Source organism: Netta rufina (genome assembly GCF_964035555.1).
Source record: "Netta rufina genome assembly, chromosome: 27".
NCBI lineage: Eukaryota > Metazoa > Chordata > Aves > Anseriformes > Anatidae > Netta > Netta rufina.
Window position 1 is genome coordinate 824628 of NC_140151.1, and position 24407 is coordinate 849034.

The 24407-nt window shown below is 42.1% G+C and overlaps 1 protein-coding gene across 8 annotated transcripts in view; it reads right to left on the reverse strand.

Annotated features, from left to right (window-relative positions):
• The window catches only part of AAK1 (AP2 associated kinase 1), an 89312-nt gene that overhangs the window by 21975 nt on the left and 42930 nt on the right, over positions 1–24407 (reverse strand). For 3 of the 8 annotated variants that reach the window (XM_084302287.1, XM_084302288.1, XM_084302289.1), the window contains exons 8-18: positions 24197–24329; positions 23103–23206; positions 22071–22150; positions 20410–20564; positions 20039–20313; positions 18979–19194; positions 16783–17012; positions 15995–16152; positions 15502–15621; positions 13871–13966; positions 7932–8009 (exon numbers count right to left, since the gene is read on the reverse strand). In XM_084302287.1, the coding sequence (XP_084158413.1) occupies positions 7969–8009; positions 13871–13966; positions 15502–15621; positions 15995–16152; positions 16783–17012; positions 18979–19194; positions 20039–20313; positions 20410–20564; positions 22071–22150; positions 23103–23206; positions 24197–24329 (1608 nt within the window). In that variant the 3' untranslated portion in view covers positions 7932–7968. Of the gene's footprint in view, positions 1–3; positions 6316–7931; positions 8010–13870; positions 13967–15501; positions 15622–15994; positions 16153–16782; positions 17013–18978; positions 19195–20038; positions 20314–20409; positions 20565–22070; positions 22151–23102; positions 23207–24196; positions 24330–24407 lie in introns of those variants that run through there. The other 5 variants (XM_084302284.1, XM_084302285.1, XM_084302290.1 and 2 more) reach the window with 3 other exon arrangements.

A 24407-nucleotide genomic window follows, 5' to 3' on the forward strand; every position in this document is an offset into this window, starting at 1 on the left:
GGTTAAGCAGGAAAAGGAGGATGAAATGCAAAGAAAAACAACAACAACAAAAACATTAATTTGGTACTCAGTTCAGTGGCTTATCACCTACTATGTAAGCCTCTGAAAAATACCTGAATAATCTTGTGTGCAAATAACACCACTCCTTAAAGAACATCTTTTCACTAACGATCAAATAATTTCAAGACAGGGTCAGCTTTTCATCAGCTGGCTACAGTCATCTAGACAGCTGAGATACACTAGACAATCTAGGCACACTTAAATATACCTTAAGTGTGGGAGACAGAGGGATTTGGACAACCTCTTTTTGGTTTGTGGGGACAGGACAAGGGGCAATGGCCAAAAAAATGGATCACTGTAAGTTCCACACCAACATGCAAAATAATTTCTTCACGGTGAGGGTGACGGAGCACTGGGACAGGCTGCCCAGGGAGGTTGTGGGGTCTCCTTCTCTGGAGATGTTCAAGGCTCCTCTAGACGCCCACCTTGGCAACCTGCTCTCGGGAACCTGCTTTGGGAGGGGGGCTGGACCTGATGATCTCTGGAGGTCCCTTCTAACCCCTACCATTCTGTGAGGACATCCACAACCACTATGCACTGCTCTCCCTATGAAGCCACTGTAAAATAGCATACGGTTCATTCATTTCTATGTGAAGCACAATGGTGGCCCCCTGAAAACCTAATAAAAAACCCGATTCCTTCTCACCCTCATATAGTCGGGAGCTCTTCATTTGTGTTAGTCTTTATCTAATGAGAAGAGGGACAGATGATCAGAACCTAGAGCCAGGTTTACAACTCTCAAAAATGGAATACTTAAAGTGCTGAAGATCTCAAGCAAAATCAGAAAACACTGAGACACTACAGTACCAGACATCACAACCTCATGTTAAAGAGCTGTCTAGTTACTCATTTCAAATATCAGGTTTCAAAATCAGGTATGTCATTCTCAGCTACATGACTCCCATGGTTTCCATTATCCATCATGCAAAGAAATTTAGATTGCCTGTGTAAAAAAAATTAATCTCAATTATTAATCTGGTGGATGAGTGACTTTGCAATCAAAGTAACCAGGTTTTCAATACTGAGCTTAATTATTTAGCTTCACAAAGGTTTACTCATCACACAAGATATTTTCAGAATTTGTCAGAACTAATCACCTTCAGTAGAGCAGCACTGATAAAACTTGCTCCATATGGACAAATCTGATCACTTCAACTTGTTAAAATGACTACATTTATAATCTAACATTAGAACGATCTATCATATACCACAGCTATGCCTTTAAAACATTTTTACATCTATATTTATGTTTTGAGTTCAAAGGCTAGTATTATTTATTATCCAAAGAAAACACGCTTATAACTGCGCAAAAGAACAGGCTCTGGAATACTGCTGCATAAAAGACTTATCACACTGAGAAAGCCAAAGAACAGCTTAAGTTATACTATTACGCACATGATAATAATATTGATCTTTTATATTGCCCTATATAAATAATAAAACAGCCTAGTGGCTTTGGAACTCCTTATTCAAAACAGGACAAATTCTACTCCCCACAAACAACTTCACAAGCCAACACATTAAAGCAACCAGAGGGGGGTAAGAAAATCTAAAAAGGTACCCAAGAGGCAGCCATTATATAAGTAAAAGCCCAAAGAAGGTCAGCTAAAAAGGAAACCCTAACGGGAACATTAGTCTTGAATGCACTTGAAACCTTCCCATCACTGTCAGGAATATATATATATATATTTTTTTTAAGGTTGGATTTGCAAAAGAAAACATCCGCCAACTGCAGTGGTATCATCCATGGCTTCTCACATACACGATGAGGGACTCTTTCCTCAAAGGAACAAGTAGGCAGGAAGCAGGGGATTGGCAACAAAATGTGATGGAGATACCATCAGAGATGTCAGATGGCTCAAACAAAGCAAAAAAGAACATTGAAGCAAAGGTTGGAGGTCATCTCAGGCACAGCAACCACAAATTAATGGAGTTTTTGATTCTTGGAAAAGTAGGGGGGGTAGCAGGACTGCCACCCCAGACTTCCAAAGGGCAGACTTTGGCCTGTTTAGGAGACTGTTTGGTGGAGTTCCTTGGGAGGCAGTCCTGGAAGGCAAAGGAGTCTAGGAAGGATGGAATTCAAGAAAGAATACACAGCAACAGGCTGTCCCCACATGCCAAAAGATGAGCCAGCATGGAAGAAGACCATCCTGGCTGAACAGAGAGCTGTGGCTAGAGCTCAGAAGAAAAAGAAGGTTTATGACCTTTGGAAGAAGGGGCAAGCCATTCAGTAGGTCTACAAAGATGTCTTGAGGCTGTGCAAAGGTCAAAATCAGAAGGGCCAAAGCCCAACTTCAGCTCAGTCTGGCTACTGCTGTTGAAGTCAATAAATAAGGTTTTTATAAACACATAAACAAGAAAAGGAAGACTAAGGAGAATCCTCATCCTTTATTGGATGGGGCAGGGGTGGTGGGGAAACAGTGACAAGAGATGAGGAAAAGGCTGAGGTACTTAATGCCTTCTTTGCCTCCATCTTTAATAATAAGACCAGTTGTTCTCTGGGTACCCAACCCCCTGAGCTGGTAGATAGGGATAGGGAGCAGAACAAAGCCCTCATAATCCAAGAGTACATGGTTAGTGTCCTGCTGCACCACTTAGACGTACACAAGTCTATGGGGCCAGATGGGATTCAACCAAGGGTACTGAGGGAGCTGGTGGAAGTGCTTGCTAAGCCGCTTTCCATCATTTGTCAGCAGTCGTGGCTGTCAGGGGAGGTCCCAGTCGGCTGGCAGCTAGCAAACGTGACACCCATCTACAAGAAGGGCCAGAGGAAGGACCCGGGGAACTACAGCCCTGTCAGTCTGTCCTCAGTGCCGCGGAAGCTCATGGAGCAGATTATCTTGAGTGCCATCACGCGACACATACAGGACAACCAGGTGATGAGGCCCAGTGAGCATGGGTTTATGAAAGGCAGGTCCTGTTTGATGAACCTGATCTTCGGTGACAAGGTGATATACTTAGTGGATGGGGAAAAAGCTGTGGCTGTGGTCTACCTTCAGTAAGGCTTTTGACACTTTTTCCCACAGCATTCTCCTGGAGAAACTGGCTGCTCATGACTTGGATAGCTGTATGCCTCATTGGGTTAAAAAGAGACTGGGTGGCCGGGCCCAAAGAGTTGTGGTGAATGGGGTTAAATCCAGCTGGAGGCCAGTTGCAAGTGGTGTCCCCCAGGGCTCAGTACTGAGGGCAACTCTCTTCAGTATCTTCATCATCTGGACAAGGGGATCGAGAGCATCCTCATTAAGCTCACAGACAACACTAAGTTAAGTGCCAGCGTTGATCTGCTCAAGGGTAGGAAGACTCTGAAGGAGGATCTGAATAGGCTGGACTAATGGGCAGAGGACAATACTACGAGATTCAACAAAGTTAAGTGCTAGGTCCTGCACTTAGGGGACAACAACCCAATGCAATGCTACAGGCTGGGGAAGAGTGGCTGGAAAGCTTCCCAGTGGAAAGGGACCTAGGGGTACTGGTCGATAGCCAGCTGAACATAAGCCAGCAGTGTGCTAGGGTGACTAAGAAGGCCAATGTCACCCTGGCTTTTCACAGAATCATGCAATCATTAAGGTTGGAAAAGACCTCCAAGATCATCTGGTCCAACCACCCCTCTAACATCAACATCACCCACTAAACCATGTCGCTAAGCACCACATCCAACCTTTCCTTGAACACCCCCCAGTGACTCCACCACTTCCTGGGCAACCCGTTCCAATGCACAACTGCTCTCTCTGAGAAGAAATGTCTCCTAATTTCCAACCTAAACCTTCCCTGGTGCAACTTGAGGCCATTCCCTCTAGTCCTATCACTAGTTATCTGTGAGAAGAGTCCAACTCCCAGCTCCCCACAGCTTCCTTTCAGGTCTCCCCTGAGCCTCTTCTTCCTCATTTCCCTCAGATGCTTCTCACAGGACTTGCGTTCCAGACCCTTTACTAGCTTTACTACACTTCTTTGGACACATTTCAACACCTCACTGTCTTTCCTGTAGTGAGGGGCCCAAAACTGAATACAGTACTTGAGGTGCAGCCTCACCAGAGCTGATTTCAGGAAGCTGTATCAGGAAGAGTGTGGCCAGCAGTACTAGGGAAGTGACTGTCCCCACGTATTCAGCTCTGTTGAGGCCGTACCTTGATTACTGTGTTCAGCTTTGGGCCCCTCAGTACAAGAAGTACATCAAGGCCCTGGAGCATGTCCAGAGAAAGGCTACGAAGCTGGTGAAGGATCTGGAACACATGTCCTATGAGGAACAGCTGAGGGAGCTAGGGTTGGGTGGTGCTGGAATAGGCTGCCCAGGGCAGTGGCTGAAGTCACCATCCCTGGAGGTCTTCAAGAAACGTGGAGATGTAGAACTTGTATGGCTTAGTGGTGGGCTTGTCAGTGCTAGGTGAAAGGTTGAACTAGAAGACTGTAGGGGTCTTTTCCAACCTGCATGATTCTATGATTCTAAGAACTGATTTTAAGATGCTAGGAAAAGACAACACAGAAAAGAAACGTGGGGACAAGATTACAGGGAACATGCTCGAGTCTTTTTCCCAAAAGGAAAACTGAAAGGTAACAGGTATTCATCCAGAGTACAGTTGACTTAGAGAGTACTTCACATTAAGTAATCCAGAGAGCAAGGCACAGGACACAATTGTGGGAAAAACATGGACTGTCTCAGAGTTGTGCAATTACAGATTGTGTTTAGCTCCTGCTTTAAGATGAAGTTTCTAGGCTATGAAGTGATACGTAGGTACGGAGCATATGTACTTACATTTTAGAAATTTAGGCCTATGATACTCCCTTTAGAAGCAGACTCTTACAGAAGGCCTGTTTCCAAATGCTCAGGTTGATGCAAATGCCCTGAAAAGCTGCGTCTTCAAAACCACATATACTCTGCCCGAAATCATTCCTTTTATGATCCCATTTCCAAATGTCTTGCTCCTTCAAGTCTCCCTCCTTCAATCTTACCTTTCCAAATACAGTTTCCTTCTTTTCCCCAATAGTGCAGATTGAAACTGTCTCTTGGTCAGATACATAGGAAATAACATATTGAGCTCAGACATTGTTTAAACAAGTAGAAATTACAAGAATAAACATGTTATTCTTCTCCCTTCTAGGCCCTGGACTCAGCCAACTTTATGCAAAGCTTTAGGCTGACAGTGGTTCTTTGTCTTGTTCTGTTAGTTGTCTTTTTCTCATTTACTTCATTGTTGGTTCTAATCTGACAACACTTCTACAGGTAGTTACTTGACCTCTTAGTGCATGATTAAAAGAAACTTTATCCCTCTTGAGTAAGGGTGAGAGGTTCAACAAAAACAAAAGGCATCAGGATGAATGGGAAGGGAGATAACCAAAATAACAAAAAAAATCATATACTTCTGCCTATTTTGAGGTTTAGTGGTTTGTTTCCTGTGTTTCTGTTTAGTCTATCATCTTGTACCAATCCATAGGGTTAAGACAGAATAGAGGAACAGCAAAGTCACTTGAAGCAGTGGAAAAATGACATTTAACTAGAAGTTAACGGATAGTTAGTGATGGCCCAGGGAAAACCATGGTTCTGCATTAGGTAATAGGAATACCTTCTCTACAGTTGTTAGGTTTGGTCTCTTTAGCACAGCACACTTATTCAAAAAGACACGTAAACTACATGAAGTTTTTCAGAATCCACATCAGACATTCCTAAGTCCAAGAACAGCACATGCCTTTGCAGTGACATATAAATTCCACTCTTAAGCCTCTGCCCTACAAAAGCTCCAACAATAAAAGCAGTAACTTAAGGCAGGTATATTCTGCACACTGGACTGTTTCCCTCTGCATACAAATTAGGCAGCTTCAGTTTAATTATATACAGCTCTTGAGAGAAAAACTAGGCTCTCACATGATACTGAACAGAACTGGGGATCCTGCTACCAAAGGAATTATCTAGCAGAAGTTTAATAGAGAAAAGAGAAAAGCTGCTTCATCTTCAAGTGAAGTAATGGTTGAGATGGACAGAAGCCAACAGTGCTAAGTAATTTGAGTAAGAAATTCAGCAGTGCAAGAAGGAAAAATGGAGATTAGTGATCTCCTTTCTATTATCTGTACAAATGCACAGTTCCAAGTCATGCATATATGAAACGATCATAAATTGCTAAACAGATTCCACCAATAAAGCGAACAGCATGCTATGCGTATCTGCCATTTGTAGAAAGGATGAATGATACAGTCTTGGGTCCATGTACAACCTGAAGAACATCCTCTCCCATCTGCCATCCCCTTAGCACAGATTTTCTACTGCTGTAAAACCAAGAGATGTTTTGTCACTGCAGTACCAGTTTCGTGTGACTCCCAGGACATGCAGGAACACAATCACAGGATGCGATTTGGAAACAGTCACGATGCCAAAGGAGGTCAGTTATAAAGCAATCAGCAACATAACAAGAAATCAAGAAATAGCCTCTTCTATACTGCAGTTTCAGGATTCACTGCAACTAATTTTGTGCATGTATAGAGCTATCACTGGAGCTTAAAAGGACAAAGCACATTCTGAACCAGTCATCATGCTGTTAAATTCAGGATTTTGCAGTATCAGAGATCCTCCTGCCTCGTATAGGCATATCCAGACAATTAATATGTAAGCATATGAGTAAGTCCAAGGATAAACAAAGTTAAGAAAATATAACCCCATTTAAAAAAATTACACAGCTCTTGAAGGGCTTTCAAAAAGGGCTTTTATCAAACTCCAGCTGGGAAATGTCATTTATTTGGTAACTGTGCACCCACATGAGGCTTTCTGTCAGAGGCACCCTCATCCCTAGTTAGCCTACCAAAAGTCTGCCAGAAGCTTTCCAGGTCACAAGAAAAGCAAGCTTGATTCAGGTACAGGATCAATCTGACCTTTTGTACTTAATTTTCTATTTTTTTTTTCTTCCTGTTTTCACTCATGACAGGATGGCAGCAAGTTTGCTACAGCTTTGCATCAGCTAGTAAGGATGCTGGCTGTGTAAGCAAGATTCTTTAATAAATCTTAAAGAGGTATCTCTGTTTAAAAGAATGCAGAAGGCATTAAAAAGAGCTCTCTGTCAGCTGTTCCAAGAGCTGAAGCCTAGCCACTTTCACCTAAAAGCCCGCAGTATGTCTCACTTCATTCTTAGGTTCCCAGTCCCCCCCAAGTAAGAAATTACTGCCTGTTTCCCTAGCACAGTCAAAATGAGCAAAACACACACTGCAGAAAAAGAAAAGCAAGAGTATAACCTACAACTAATAGCTCTCAGAGGCTTCCCCAAATGCAGACATTGGTAGCTTCTTGAACTTGAAAACCAAACCACTTCCTTGGGGAATGAACACAAGAACTTTTCCTCTGATTTGCACCAATATAAGAAGGATGCAATACCATTTAGCATCAGCAGAATTAACTCTGAATTTGTATCACAGGACAAGAAAGCAAGATCAGACCTCACACATAGATCAAAGGAATAAGGCCTTGGACAATTTATTAAAAAAACGGATCTTTTTCTTCATTCTTTTCCAATTCATGCACAATTTAATTTGTGAGGTTTACAATTAGTCAGTTTGCACAGACTTTGCACCTGCAACACCACCACTGCCAAAGACTAAGTTGGCATGCTGCATCTATACTTTTATACCTTTAAGCAAAGTATATGCAGAAAGCCTTTTAAGAAGAACTACAGTGATGAAAAAAATAATCAAGAGACAGGGGAGGGAAACAGGTTTTTAGTTAGAGCAGGCTATTAGAAAGAACAAAGATTCCCGAGAGACTTGCAAGTTAAAATGGAAACAGAGGGCAAAAGCCTGTCATACTTGGGTAAAATGCCAAACAATCAAGATGCAACATCTCAAAGCCAAAAGATGTCCACCAGCCAGGCACTGCACACAGTAAGAACGTTACTCACTCGTGTACTGCAGAGGAATAGCAAAAAGAAAGACAATTCAATAGAGAACACAGCAGAGTTCTTTTCTTCGGATGGCAACTGAGAAAGAAAGACAAGGTTGTAAAAAATGCTGCCAAGTCAACTGTGCTGTGAGTGGGAGGGCAACTTACCAAGGAAGGTATAGATTAGTAACTCAGGAAGATTTGTGCCTATTGATTAATCAAATATTAAAGATTAAAGGAAGCCTTGCACATTATTCAGCCACAGAGAACTCTAACTAATTCAAGGGAAAGCACTGAACTTCCATTTTCCTAATAGATTTTCTGCCAAATGGAATTGTTTCTTATATAGCACAAATAGAAAGAGAAGATAACATAAGTAACATGCTTTGAAAATACATATATATATGTTTATGGACACATATCATTTTGTAAAAATCATAGAGAATAGTCAGACATTTCAGTTTTTCCTTAAGAGATCAAAAGTGAACAATTTTATTGTTTCAAATTAATAATATTCAAGTTCTATAGTATTTGTCAAATGTCCCCTCCTGCCCCAATTAAATTAAAACCCAGACAGAAACAACACTAGAGACAATTTACACTCATTTAGTTGGGGTTCCAGTGGTCCACTGGCTTTATTACTCCAAATCATCAAAACACCATACTATACTGTCAGTTAATAATACAGCAATTAATTCACCAGGAAACTAGCTGAGTAGCACCCACTCTGCAACTTCCAGATACAAGATGTAAACTCAAATTGTTAGTACCCAACAACACGCTCATGCATGCCTGCAGCAACCTGAAGCCCAGTCAATGTGTCATTTTGGAACAAACCTTCTCATTAGAATTCAAGATTATTTATTTATTTATTTTTTTTTAAAGCCACTGCAAACAGCCTGACATAGATTGGTAGAATTACCTTCTCAGAATTTACGGGCTTAGGGTAGAGGGGGTTATTTTGCTGGTTAAAAACATCAGATATTTTCTGCCAAACAAGAGCCCTACTGCACTGGCAATATTGGTCCCGCTAAAGCAGCTTGCGTGTTTTGACAAAGATGTCAGTGACATGAGTCCTAACTCATGCTCCCAAATGCTAGAAACTGAGAGCTTTAGCAATCTCTCTCAACATTTCATGATTCTTTACACGTTTCTAGTTCTTCAGCCATTGCAGTAGCCTGAAACTCACCTCCAGCTTGCAACCTAGAGGAAAAAAAAAGCTTAAGAGAACCTGTTCCTGAAGGTCTTACATTAGAAGACAATGAGGAAAATAAATATTCCTGTTTTGCTTAAAACACCTATTTTTGAAGCCAACTGTATGTTTAGCAGGAATGGACAACAGGCCCATACGTTTCTGATAGGTATGGCTAGGAAACAGGCCAAGGGTGTGGACATAAACATTTTGTTTTGAAGCTGCACTGCAAGTTACGTACTTCTGCAGCTCTGAGAAGTATCCTTTTCTAAAATGCACACAAGTCCATGGGCGTTTGAAAAAAAGAAAAAGGCAAAAATAATCCTCAAAGTGCTTTTTAAAAGCCTCAAAGATCCAACGTGATGATGATTCTTTAATAAGCAACACTGTTTGTCTTCTCATCAAAAGCACGAATATCCAGTCGTGCCCAGATGGCACAGGCATGCTTCCTTGGCCTGTTTCCTTCCCCAGCTATATTTGCATGTTTATTTAACTGTGCTGGACAGGGAATTTCTCTTATCTCACTTTCTGTTATGGCCAAAAAAGCACTGTGGAGGCTGCTTCGTGTTGCTTTTCTTCAAACAAATACCTAACTACACTTGTCTCTCAGCTGTAGTTAAGACATTGAATTGTTGCAGAAAGTGAATGGTTGTGTAAACATGCAAAGAATGACCTATTTTAAAGAGAATTAAAGAGAAAGGGGTGTTTTGGTAGGCAACACCACAGAAAGACCACCAGCAGCACCCTGCTCGCACAGTCTCAGCCTGCACATGAATCAGCATGGCACAGCCAGCAGCACAGGCGGGTTTGTTCTCTGGCCAGCAGCAGGGAGGAGCTGAGCTCTTTTTCTCTCTCTCCTCTCACACCGAGGTGCTCCTGCTCGACAGCTGCTCCTTGCTTGCGCTGCCAAGGACCCACACCCACCACCACATCTCTCTCTGCTCCTGCAGAGAAGAGAGAATAAGCCAGGACTGATAGCACAGAGTACCTGGAGAAGAACATTGCCATTGCTCTGGGACTGCAAAGGCAACCCCCCCACCCCCACCCCCCCCAACAAAACCTCAAACAATTGGAAAGAAATATTTTTGGCAATATCTCAGAGGGCATTTCACTGGCTCCACCCTTCACTTACACAAAAAACTTTATCTGAGCAGATGTTTCTAGATAAAGAACATCAGGAAAGGCTCTAGATGTATCCTAAGAGATAACTTAAAGGTGCAAATAATGATGTCAAGACAGCAAGCATATCAGCATGTTCAGTTTCAGCAGTTAATAATGAATATATGCTAAAACAAGCATTCGCATGCTCTGGGTCAAACCTCATTAACTATTTCTGGAGCCCATCCATACCATCAGAAACAAAGTCAAAAGAAACAAAACAACTACACAGAAAAAATAGACACAAGACTATTCACAGAGTGGAGTCCCAACTACTCAGAGAACAATCTTAAAAAAAAAAAAAAAAAGTTAAGCTTCACAACTCTTTAATTTCACATCTCCAGAATACCTGGTGCATAATTTACCCTCCCATGCTTGCACAAGCTAAATGCGTATTGATAAGTATTAAGTAGTGACACAAAGCAGAAAAATTACCATTCTGATCAAATACTCTGTTATGATTAATCAGCAGTGAAGCCTGCAATAAGCTTATTAAGGACTTGGCTCACTTTCCTACATGCAAAGGGAAAAATGTTTTCAGCATGAATATTTAAGTCTTCCTTGTTTTAACAGATGTTTTGCTGTGCTCTTACTCTTGCCACCTCCTCTTATGAGTTAAAATTAAGAATTGTAGCCATTACACAACAGAGAAGGAGAAATACACTGAAAAACATTCTACTTCCACTTTATTATTGCCCAGAGCTGGTATTTCTGCCCTCAGTAGGGTGCTACATTTCCTCCTCTCTAGGAACACTTTTACTGAAAAAGCCCATTAGCTGTAACAAATTAAAACCAACCTCCTCTAGGATTCTGTGCATCTCCTACACCACAATCCACAGAAACAGCACTGCCTGCTAGAACCTGCTGTCAAAGGTTTGTCTTTGCTGTGTGTTTAACTGACTCCACAGAACCAAAAATGTGATCTTGCTGAACCAACGACATCTGAGCAGTCATACTTAAAGCTGTGTCTGTTGCCTATGGCTCAATACTGACATTCTTCTCCATTTGAACATATTTAGGCTGTCTGGGGATGGATCCTATGGCTATTCACGTGTTAAGCACTGTTTACTTATTTCTCAGGAATCTGTTATAGAAAGGCTTGTCTTTCCATCTGTGCATACTGAGGAAAGGTAGGAAAGCACAAGGAGGTAGGTCTCCAGCCAGCATTCAAGCAATGCCACCTGCATCCTCAGGTGCCAGCAAAGGGAGCAAGTTTGTGGCAAAAAAGAAGCTGAGCTCTCAGCCAGACATCAGCTGTGACAGGCTTAGAGCACACAGAGCTGATCTGGCTGGCTCTGTATGGCAAATAGGGAAAATATCAAATAAAAGCCTCACTTATGCCTGTACTAAAAGCCTTACTGAACAACACTGCTCTTGTAACCAGGAGGTACAAGTTCATGCTTTTACTTCCAAAAGGGCTATCCACAGTCAAAAAAACACAGATGTAAAATGTTGTCAGAGCAATGGGATTTACAATCAATGTTTTTCAGAATATTTTTATTTCTGAGAGAAAAAGCAAATACTTAGCAAGCGTTTAAACATAATTCTGCTGCTTTTGTGCAAAGAAAAAAAAAAAAAAAGCAGCTTAGTAACATGCAATAGGAGATGCTGGCATACTAAGAGCCATAAGTCAGTCCCAACCCTACTGACTCAAGGGGCACAACTAAAAGAATGCCTTTCACATCCACATCCTCTCTGCTCACTGTAGGGATGTTCTGCACAAGGCACACAGTACAGGTAATGCAGGCAAACAAGCACAAAGGCCACTCAGCTCTGCGTGACAGATTGAAAACCTGAGTCCAAATTGGGGAATTTTTTATTTTTATTGTTTAATCTTTTCTGTTTGATCTACAAGCTCAGACAAACCCTCTCAGTTTTCAAGACTAAGGATAAGCATGAAGCTCTCACCCTTGAAAACAATCAAAACTTTCATGAGCTTCTGGCCTCATCAAGTTTGATGTTCAAGAAATTAAAAAAAAAATAAAAATCAGATGTCTTCATAGCAATTTGCAGGAAGCCAACAAAACCAGATCTCTCACACACCTTTGCCCCTACAGAAGCAGATCAACATAACTCAATAGCACTGACAGAGGCAGGCAAAGAGATTTGCCAAAGGTTTAGCACAGGCTTGCAAAGATATGCGACCAGTCTGGGACAAATCTGTGGGACACGCAACCTGGCACTACAAAAACTGCCGACAACTGCTTCTCCCATTATTCACACCTAAGGGCGGGGCCAAAAGACAATTCCTTTGTGGTGGTTTCTGTACCACAAATAATCTCAGAGCTCCTGCAGCTAAGGCTGTGACTGCTGCTTTGTATGATTGCACTGTATCAAGATGCAGTAGGCAATAAAGGAAAACAACCAGCTTGGTGCTTATCCGTTTATGTAGAGCACATCAGCAGAGAACTAAATAGTAGCCTGGGCTGTCAGTCTACAAGTCAGGAAAACCAGCACTTCACTAGCATTTGGGGAAAGATTAAAAAAAAAAAAGTGTACAATCTGCACAAAATCTTCTATAGGTTCTTTTCAAACTAGTGCCAGGCAGGTCAGGTCCCAACAAGTGCTCACATAGGAGAGAGAGGCTGTCATTAAGTTCTGTTTCACTTATTCAAATGCTGAACTTTGAGAAAACTCTTTTTCAGTTGTAATGCATTTCTCATACTCTTTGAGCATTAATCAGAATGAAACAAGCCCACCTAAACTACAGAAAAAATAGACTTTTCCCCTGAATCACTTAACTTTCCATGGAGAGATGTTATCTTTACAAATACACCCCTTTGAAGCTTGGGTCCTCTACAGTCCAGCTACCAGTGATTCAGAGATTGAGTTGAGGACAAGGGTGAGGGCTGTAACAAGCACTTGTCCTCTGGGGATGGCTGACAAGAAGGGACCTGTTGCGCACATTCACGTGAGGGCTTAGAGAAACTTCAAGATAAGAATATTGCCATATTCCAAATCTTACTGATTTGCAAATAAGCTCCTAAGCACTTACATAATCTTGTGCTAAAAAGTGTTGGCTGCTGCAGTCAGAAATAACCGTACAGGAAAGACTTTCAAGTAGAACTGCAAAGTAAATGGAAATAGCTACCAACTGCACTAGAGAATTTTGCCAAATCAAAAAAGGTTACATGTTAACTTGTGCTTCAAATGAAGCACGCTTTTGCAATAGGCTTTGAAAGCCAAAGAAACACTGACTCTTACAGAACAGAAATATTAACAATAATGAAAACTGCAATTTCAAAGTTAGACTAATCTGAAAATGATTTGGATGAGTACTAGTAAAGTACTCAATGATTATTTTTGGTTTTGAATACTGAACCTTTAGAGACAGCAACATAGTTGGTATTAGAAGCTATCTGATAGCCCTTGGGGCTGCCATGAAAACCAAAGGCACTTTTGCTTTGCACCGCTCACCACCATGCGGATGCGTAGCACGTTCTGACACTGAACATCACTACCACTGAGTTCAGCAGAACTTGTCAGTGCCCAGCACTACTGACAAAAGCCCAGGGTTTCAGGTGTGCCTAGAAACAGAACTGTAAGATTAAGAATACAGAACTAGCAACAACAATCTCCCCCCGTCTCCATAAATTCAGTTTAATTACCTGGTGTGTCAGATAATGGGAGAGGAATGAAAGGATCAGGCACAGTCAGAAGAGGAGGGCTAGTGTCCAAATTCAGAATGTCTTTCGTTTTTTCGGCTGGTAGCCATGAAGAGAAAAGGCAAAGTGAAACAGGGAAGAGAGAAAAGCAGAAAGGATCAATCCTAACTCTGAGACACAGTTCAATATTACAGAGTCCAAGCTATGGCATGACAACACACTCAGAACAAGTTTATAGTTTATGTTGCTAGAGAAAAGGAAAAAAAACAACAAAAAATATTAACATAAATATTAACATATAGATCTCCAACACAGTTTAACCAACAGATCTCAAAACATTCCTGGAAAGGAAAGTACCATTATCTTGATTTATAGGAGAACAAAAAAAGGAAATACCTTGACAAAAGACCAGCCCCCTTGTTAGGCCTTTTTTGTCTGAAATGAGATACAGCATCTAGCATCAGAGAGGCTTAGACAGGCTTGTATTTAAGAGGAAAGAAAATGAAAAGGGCTAGAAGTGTCCATCCTAGTGCCAGCACTGAATTTCCAAAGCACCTTTCTATATCAGACTACAGGACAGGAGAGTCAAGGGGCAAATTTTAAAGATAACTACTAGAAGAATTGAATGTATTACAAGATCCAGAAAGCCCAGAATGTGTGGGTGCTTCTCAAACTTTGCAGAAAGCATGCTACAGCTGAATCCAGGGCTGCTGTTACTCAGCATCACTCTAAGAAGGTTGACAGAACATCATAAACTGTTCACAGGACAGTGAACTGGAAAAAACTCAGAGCAACTGCCTAGAGTGCTCTTGCATTGTGGACTTGAACTACTAAACTCTCAGGTAAGAGCCAATACTACCAAACTCAGTTATAAGCTTCTCTAAATCTGTCAACACGTACAGAAGCAAATGTAAATGGATTTGTGTCTTCTTGTCCCTTGAAGAAGACTTCCACGATTCTTCAGTCACTTCCCAGGGATTCTTTTGCCAGCAGTTGGTCTGCTTTGGTGAGGAAGTATCAAATGGTTGCATTTTTCACTGGTAAAAATGGCTGCATGAGACAGGAGAGCACTTAGGGCTGCTCTAAGCAGCTTGCTACTACTGTGCTTGCCTTCACCATTTACCATGTTGATTATGAGACAAACTGCTCTTCTCTAAGGATTTTTCCTGCTCACTCCAGCTTCTGTTATTCTCTTCATTCTGTGGCAGAGATACTATTATTCTTGCTCCATACAGCCTAACATTGGTAGGCAAGGAAGATACTCCACAATGTCTGAGCAACATCTGAGTCCAAGCCCCTTATTGCACACTGCACATTTTACTCCCAGTAGCGAGCCATGTGGTGCTTCAATGTACGTAGCTTTCTTGTGAACTTCAAAGGTTCACTAAGTTTCTTACCTCATCAAAAGCTCCACTTCTGCCTATAGATGATGCATCCTTACTCCACTACTTAACTGTGACAAGTCTATGTGCCCTTGTTTGCTGAGGAGACAACCCTATCCTGAAGTTCTCAGTGCCAAGACCCAGTTCACTTTGTATCAGTTTTACCTCCTTTCAAAGAAGATATGACACGGAATTGCCACTTTTCAGCAGTGCTGTCCAAGGCATTGCCCTACAGAACATACTCCAACTCACCTGTTCCAGCAGTGAAGGTAGAAGGGCCACCAAATGCATCTGGCTGAGTTGCAGAAGAAGCCGGCTGGAAACCCAGAATCAAGTTCTCTGTGGAACTTCCCATCTTTTCTGGAGCTTTTCCTGAAATGCCAGACGCAGTTTTAGGGGAAAAACTTCCATTCCAAATGTTGTTTACTTACCTATACTTTTAAGAAGCTATTTCAGTTTCTGACTTTAGACCTTTCCTGTAAATCATTACTTGCAGATCAAGTAGAATTTATACTGTAGCTTCTACAACCAACTGATCAAGGCCACAGTAAGAGCAGTTAGTACCTCTCCCTTTGAGGATCACAGAGGACAGGGGCTGAGACAGAACATTGGAAGGATTTAGCTTGTACAGGTACAGCAGACAGTGACAACACGGGAGCACCCCAGCAGCATCTGACAAAGCATCATTCCATGCCACTTTCCATTTCGAGAGCAGGCTGGCATTAAACTACCTCCATGAACTTACCATCACCCAACTTTGCAAAGTCCTTATTCAGCAGCTCCTCAGCTGTGAGTTTGGAGAAGTTATCATCATCAAATGGATTCCATGTAGAGACATCAGGTGGGTTATAGACATTCTGCTGTGAGGTCCTTGGGGAACCCGAGGGCGTAGTGGAAGCAGATCTGGATGTGATCATCCCAACCAAACAGTCATTAATAATCCACCTGAAACTCTCTGGCCAGCGCTATGAGCCTAGTCCAAGCTACTGCATTATAATTACTTGCTACTTAAAGCACTCAGTGTAAGGTATTGTACTTGCATACCCAGAACACTAGGACCAGCAAGCCTTATCTATTTGTAATCTGTTTCAGCATGCTGATGTCAAAGATTAAAACAAGCATCATAAGCATTCCATGCAAAACAATTTTCTGCAATGTCCATGTAGAGGCTTCCTGCCTGTAGATACTATAAGAACAAGTATCAAATGCTCCTGCAGAAGGTCTGGTGCTATGCAGCATGCATGAAGCATGCACCAGGGTTACTGGTGGAACAACTGAAGCATGAACTTTTGTAATCCACTTGAAGGCCCCATTTGCTTATGCCTTTTGTGAGAGCAGAAACACTCAGGAGGACTTCTGCCCTTGAGGAAGATTTTCTGTGACTTTCTGCCAAGCCCTACACTGTGGTCTTGGGAATGCGAAGACTTGTACTGCAGAGTTTGCTGTCTACCTTCACCTCAGAGCTGAGCCCAGGAAGTCCCCAAAGAGCCTCATGTACCCCCCACCTTTGATACCAACTGAGCAGCCACCTACTTGGACTTGTTGAGACTGGCTTCAGCAGCAGCTGCCTGCAGGAGCTGGGTAGACTTGCTTGCTGGGACCCCAAAAACAGCACTGTGGGTCACATCACTCAGAATCCTCCTGTGTCCTGCACGCTGTGTCTTGGGGGAGGATGGAGGGGTGAGAGAACCCAGCTTCTGCCCCTGAACTGCTGTAGGTGGTGTGGTTTGAGGTTTTTGTTGTTGCCTTATTTGCGCCTGCATCTAGGACAGAAAGCAAAATGGTTATGATCTTTGTGAACAACTGCCATGATGGAAAAAAGGCTATCTTCTGGAGGATCTGACCTCAAAGTCATAAATCAGGAATAGTCTGGAGGGAAATTAAGCAAACAACAAAAAACAATACCACACCAAAACAACAATTAAGAAGCAACTAGGGAGGTGGAGCGCTGGCAATAGCTAGTCTATAGTTTCAGCATTACCACAGTTGCACAAGAGGAAAACTCTCTCCCCTAAGGTCAACTGCCCTCAGAAACTTGATCAAGGGTAACGAGGCCAAAGTCCAGTGTAGACCATAGAAATCAGATCACAGTGTGCAGAAATTTTGCTATACAGACACATAGAATGGAACAAGGTGAAGGGTAGATAATGTGTGGTTGGGTTCAGTTCCTAAAGGAGTACATGATTTCTGCAAAAAAAATCATGCAAGAAGCTTAGTTTTCTACCCAAGCAGGAAAAAGCAAGGACACAAGGACCCTGGGAGCAACATTTGCCATTTTCATGTGCAGAAAAAAAAAACACAAGCATGTTTGGCTGAGGTGTAAACCACAAGTCCAACTACAAACCCTCTGAAAACTTCAGGAAGTTTCTCAAACCAATTTTATCTTTTCATTACTTCAGTCTTGTTTGTGTTAAAATCATAAATCCATAAATGCTTTTGATACTCTTTTCTAGTTATAAACAACATCACTTCAGATGCAACTTAAAAAAAAATAAAATTAGTGTCTGTGAGATAGCATGATCCAGCCATCGGGGGGATTTAAAGAGGGGAAACCTGGATGCAAAGAGCAGAAAGCTGTGCACGTCACCTCTACTGCCTGGATACTAGAGCTCCCTATTCCCCATTCAGTAGCATCACAGGACATTTTCAACCAAGGAAGATGGTTGCAAAACTTGGAAATACCTAAGAGGGCAATGAGAAAAGAGTTACATTTCCAATGTGATGCTTAACTACAGTGGGGCAAGGCAAACAAGAGGTTAGCTGCCTTGCTTTTTATCTGGCATTTTCAGGCAGACTAATTCAGTGTGGCTGAGAAGCAAGCTGACCTGACTGCTTCTGATGCACCCACCTTATATCTTGATATATAGGTCACTGCGGAACAGTACATTTGGTGCTGAGAAATAAAAGGGCAGTGCCAAAATCTCCACAGAAATGAATGCAGAGCTTATTAAGCTGAAGTCCTGCAGCATGAAAAGGTTTTGACAGGTAACTTGGTATCTTCTGCTCAGAGAACCTGCTCTTTTAGAGACTATATCCTACTATTTTTTTTTAAAATGACCCAACCACCACTCTTCTTAGCGCTACAGGAGTAGAAGTCTCCAGATGCACCTATTATGATGAGTCTTCTGGGGGCGAAGGGGATGAGGCTAATTTCAGTCCAACTGATTTAATAAAAAAAAAAAAAAAAAAAAAGGAATATTTTTGTGCTAGTGAATCAGAGCAAAATTCTTTAGAGATGCACTTCAGTACTACATGTCAGGCATTTCTCCCTTAAAAGGAACAGGGCAATAATGGGCTTCATCCAAAATCTGTCCAGAGTTACTGACAACTCACTCAGATTTTAACAGACTGACTTGCCCCAGGTCATTCAGCACATCAGTAAGAAGACCAGAAACACAACAACTCCTATCTCATCAGCTGCTAACAAGCAGCTCAGTGCTGAAAGTTAATATAAAAGTGCATGTCTGAATATGACAAAGCCTTAAGACAACACAGAAAAAGCAAGACGAGGAAGGTTTCCCCAGCTTTGCTCAGGTCACTTGCTTAGAGTTTTATTAGTCAAATTAATTCATGATGTCACTTCAAAAGAAGCATACCCAAGAGATGAATTAGGTCCTGAATGAGTGGCAACTCGTGAAGCAAGCAAGCAAACATTGATCCTTAGTTTGGACTCAAATATTGCATAGCTGAAGGTCATTAAATACTGTTTGCTTCCTCCCTGGCTCTTACCACTTGTTCCTGCTGTGGTATTGGCTGGGCCGCACTTTGCTGGGTCTGTGGAGGTGCCGGAGTCTGTTGCTTTTGCTGAACTGCGGCTACTGCTGTCTTCTGCTGCATTGCTGCCTGCTGGGCCATCATCTGCTGCTGCTGTTGTTGTTGCTGCTGCTGGTAGTAGTTCTGCATAAGCTGCTGCTGTGCTGGCGCTCCCTGCTGCATCACTGGGAACTGGGAAACAACCAGTTGAGATGCTTATTGCAAACCGGGGTGGCCAGAACTCAGGGGCAAGGCACAGGACTGGGTAAAGCCACTGCAAGTGGCAAAGCAGTAAAAGTTGTGACGGATTGAAGACCACCTGCAGAAGAGCGGTGGAAAATAGCCTGCCAGTCTAATGGTAGATCCTTTCTGTGTTACACCTGTCTGTAGTGGGCTCCAACAGCACACCAGAACACTGTTCTATGGTGTTCTCCTTTTCCCATTTTTTATTCCAAACCTTTCTCCAGGACCGTAAGATTCACCACCCCTTTGCTTCCAACGTTAATATGCTTTAGCGGTGATCTGTGCTGCCATAAACACTTCAGTTAAGCATGCATCTCTTACCTAGACAAATCCTACACTATGGGATTTATCTAACACACAATGTTTTCACAGGCCTCCCTAACACCACTATCTACCACACAAACAGACCTGACCATTAAAAAGGAATGTCAGGTTTCTTATATCACAAAGAGCAGAAAAGAAATTGTACACCTCTACTCATCAGTTAAGTGCTGACCTCAAGACTTTGAAATACTTTGAGCTATAAAAGAAGCAGTGCTGGCTAAGGTTTTATACATGTGCATGACAAAAATATCTCAAGGCCTTCTACACAAACAATTAAAAATGCCAGCCTTGTTTAAGCAAGGAAAATCTTGCTGGAGAACTGGAGATGCATTGGAAAACACCTAAAAACTATGTATAAAACTACCCCCCAAAACACAGAAGTAGAGGACCTGATATAAATGTAAAGATGTGGTCCTGCAGGCCTCTAACATAGGAAATAATGCAACAAACATGGTCATGTTTCTTTCACCTGCTGAGCTTGCATCATCTGTTGCTGCTGGTAATATGCAGCCTGTTGCTGCTGCTGCTGCAGTAGCTGCTGCTTCAAGAAAAGCTGCTGTTGGTGTTGAGGTGTGGCTTGTGGCTGAGCAGAAGGGACTTGGGGCTGTGCCTGTGATGCCTGCTGGGAAGCTGGAGCTTGTTTGGCTTGTGGCTGTGCCGGAGTCTGTTGAGGTGCTGCCTTTTGCTGGGGAACACTTGCAGGGAGGGAAGGCTGACCACTGCCCAAGGCAGCAGGCCCTGCAACTGACGGAAGAAAACAGATCCATCAGAGAGATCAGCACCACATCGCAGCTATACACAGTGCCTGTCAGGAAGGTACTGCACATACAGGAGTCTCACCTTGTGGTTGAATTGCTGCTTGGCTTGTGGGTCGCTTTCTAGGTGTGAGGGCCGGCTGAATGGGTAAAATTCCAGGGTTGGGTTGTGTCTGTCCTGCTTTAGGTCTCTGGCGGGGTGCTATGGACGTCTCTGTTGTAGGAATGGGATCTGTCAGCCTACAAAACAACGTAACAATTAAAATGAGAAAAACACCAGCTGGAGCAGTAAAAGCAGTCCTCGTTAGCTTGAGAGCTGTTACAAGCAGCACACAGTAAGGGATAAACACTCATCCATACTTCAGCTGTAAAGGTGATAAAATGATAAAGGTGAAATGGTTAGATGCATCCAGATATACCAGTCAACCCTTCCACAAAACTGGAAGCACAGTAAAATTTAATGGATGCATTCACAACAATTAATCCAACACAATCATTTTAATCATTTTGCCCATTGTGGTATCTTCTCCTGGAGGACTGTGGGAACTTGTCAAAATCACTTAACTCAAATACTTACTACAACGTACTGTTTAAAGCCACTTAGAGTTTCAGATAAGCATCCTTATTGTAACCATCATCAGCTCAAGAGCAGCTGGTACCTTTGGGCAGAGTTGTCTGAATTGGCATCTTTAGAAATACCTTAACTTTAGCACATGTATCCCAGAATGAGGTCACTGGGCCTCCTCTGATCCTTGCTCAACATTTGTTGTCCCCAGACAGTGGACTGCAATAGAGCCAAGAAGCTGGGTACTATTGCCCTCTTCTGTGTCTATGTTTCTGTGTTACATATCAAGTTGTTCTACCAACGTAAGGGTAGCCGTGTTCAATTATAAAAAGAAACAAACTCCTGGGCCTGACAGACAGGAGAAGAGATGCCCTATTTCAGAGTCTGAAAAAACAAACAAACAAACAAACAAAAAACAAAAAAACACACCATTTTTGGAGTGCCCGCTAATGTAATGCTTTGCAGTAAAATAAGGTTTAAGTTTTCTCCAACAAAATTTATACATCTCATTACAATACCACAAGCAGAACAAGCAGCAGCAGGAGACAAGAACCACACAGCAGTACAGTGGTTTCTCCACTAATTAGGCTCTTCAGATGGAGGTTGCCTGGGCTCCCCCTATAACCACTGAAGAAATTATATGGCTCGTGCAGAAATCACAGCAATTGCACACAGTAATTACTGGGTCAGGTTATCTGCTGAGGGTCAAACTCAAACAGCCATAGTCCCTGATGCAGTTTCTCAGAAGACTTGCATTTTTTGGGCCAGTTCCAGGCCCACTGCAGGATAGCTGCAGTCTTTCTCCTGACTTTGCTCTTAGGTACTTTGGGTACTTACTGCCTTAAATGAATCTGTTGTGTCATCCATCCTAAGTGCCTGATAGCAGCAGAAGTTCATGAGATGCCTTCGGTACAAAAAGTCTAGCTGTTGAGTCGTGCTGAGTATTGCCCAAGTCCCCTGTCCTCAGGCACGCAAATTTCCAGTATCTGCATTTTCTGTCTTTCAGATCAATGGATATTTACATCATTGAAGCAGAAGCCTCGGGACTGCAGTGTTTGTCTCAGCGTAAAAATGTAAACCCACAAGGAAGCAGCTAAATACACCAAGTGTCTTTTCTAATAGAAAGCAAAAGACAGCATATAGTAAAAAGAGAGCACTGTGTGTAATAAACATGCAGTTACCTGGCCTTGGGTTGACTCTTCTTCGCAGCAGCTTCACTTGCTTTGACTGGGTCTGGGAGCTTAGCAGGGATTGTAGAGTTCTGCAGATCCCAAAAATACTAGGTTTAGCGCTTCGAGGGCAAAAAAAGCACTCAGAAATCATTTGCAAAATCACTACTATGAAGCATGGAGATTGCAGGATCTCCATAGCAGCTATTCCTCATGCTGGATGTAAGACAAACCCCTGTGGTTTGGGAGAGGGAAAAATTCAGTTCAGCTTTTTGACAATCTACTATCCGTGGAATCTGAACATAAAGCTTTATAGTATATCCTGGGTGTTTTACAAGATAACCTGGGAACAATGGCAGCAATAGTTACTAATACAGCTATAAAAACAAGCATAATTACAATGCCTTTTTCATAAAGATCATAAATAACCAACTGGACACATGGAACAAAAATAGGTTTCTTCTCATCTGGAAAGAACAAAGTAAGATCTCATGTCACAGATATACATAGCACTGAAAAAAAAACTTGTCATTTTTCAATTGAAGTCTGTAAAGATAGGTGAAGAAGGAGCAGATGATTGTGTAAGGTCTGATGTGGTTCAAATGCAAGTTGACTGTTCTCAGCCAGACAGCAGACAAAATCACTATGTTTAAAACCAACTGCAGTGCAAATTACATGCGCTATGATGAGTTTGCCTGGAAATCAAATTGGTTTCACAAGCATGGCCTAATTTTCCATGTTCACATGCAAAAGGTCTCTTGGTTGGCCTCACGCTGTTTACTGGGTGAGGAAGCAAATCGGAAACAGACAGAAATAAGCAACATATGAATCAAAACCCTGATTTACACACCTCCTTAAAACAAAAACAAACAAACAAACAACAACAACAAAAAAAACAACAGCATTGTTAATCACAAAAAATGAAATAGAGTCTCCTGACTAGAGACCAGGGGAATAATATGGCAATATCCTTGGTACTTAGCAAGTGTCATCCCCAGCCTCCCTACACATAGCCCTATATCAGTCTACTACTTTGCTACTCACCTGGACGTTCTGGACCGGGCATTCCTTCTTTGCCAATTTGAATGCAAAGTAGGAGACCTGATAAATATCAGGTCTCTTATCAGGGTCTGGTTCAAGCATATACCCTTTAAAATATAAAGATGTTAACATCAGAGCAGTAGAACAGATTCGCAGTCAGAGCTACAGCTGTAGCATAAGCAGATGCTAACAGGGTACCTTGCCTCTTTCAAAGCACCTATTCAATGGTCAGGAGGACCGAGCTGATCATTACTGTCAGCTGAGAAAGGGGCTAGATGGCCAGCCAGGATGGACCAAGAAATATTTTCCAACACAGCTATGCATAATTTCATAGCTGCAATTGAAAGCTCAAAGCAAGGAGCGGGAAAAGCAGCCCTGCTTGGTCAGGGAATAGTGTTGGTTTTGACCTCTGCATTTCCAAGTGAACACACGGGAAAAGAGCTTGATCCAACCCTGGTGTGTTAGTGGGGCATACCATTGCCTTTGCATAAGGCAAGAAAATACCAGACTGCTTTGAAAACACATCCAATTCTGCTACACAAGATTATAGCAAATAAATAAATAAATAAATAAATCAAACGCTGTACTAAAAACAAGAGAGCTGCCCCAGCTTTGCCAAGAGTAATGCATTGTACCCTTAATTACACATTCACTCTAGGCAGTAGGTTATTTATAAATCATTTCAGTTCTGTTTCTCAATTCACAGAAGACGAATTCTTATCGCTAGTCTAAGTCACTGTGGTTCTTTTCAGCTCCTTATCCAAACAGATTTATTACTGGAGAAATACGTTTCTGCATAAATAGGCTTATTGTGCAAGTTTCTGTAGACTCTTAAACCAAGTGGTTGCCTGTTTTCCTTCCTTTTCAGAGTTCACTACAGCCCAGCCAAATAGAAATCTTTGTTGTAACTGGCTTTTGAAGAGTGATCTCCCAAGCTACTAGAAGATGATTTTATCCATCCCTGTGTGCAAACAAGTCTCGTATAAGATGAGCAGCACCAATTTTTTTTTGCTGTGGGAGCAAGGAATATAAAAACAAAATGCTATTTTTCAAAGCTCTGTAGAAGTAGATTATGCCACTGTCAGAGATACACTCACGGATGAGGCAGTGCATGTCTTGTGAATGCCGAGAATTATCTGGAATGGTGAAATTGCCATCACAGATTGCCACCTGACTCTCCCCAAACGGCAAGGTGAAGTAACACAACTTATACAGCAAACAGCCGAGTGCCTAAAGAGAGAGAACAGAGCCAGTGATTTAACAAACTGAAGCAAAGCAGGGAATCACACAACTCAAATACCACTGAAG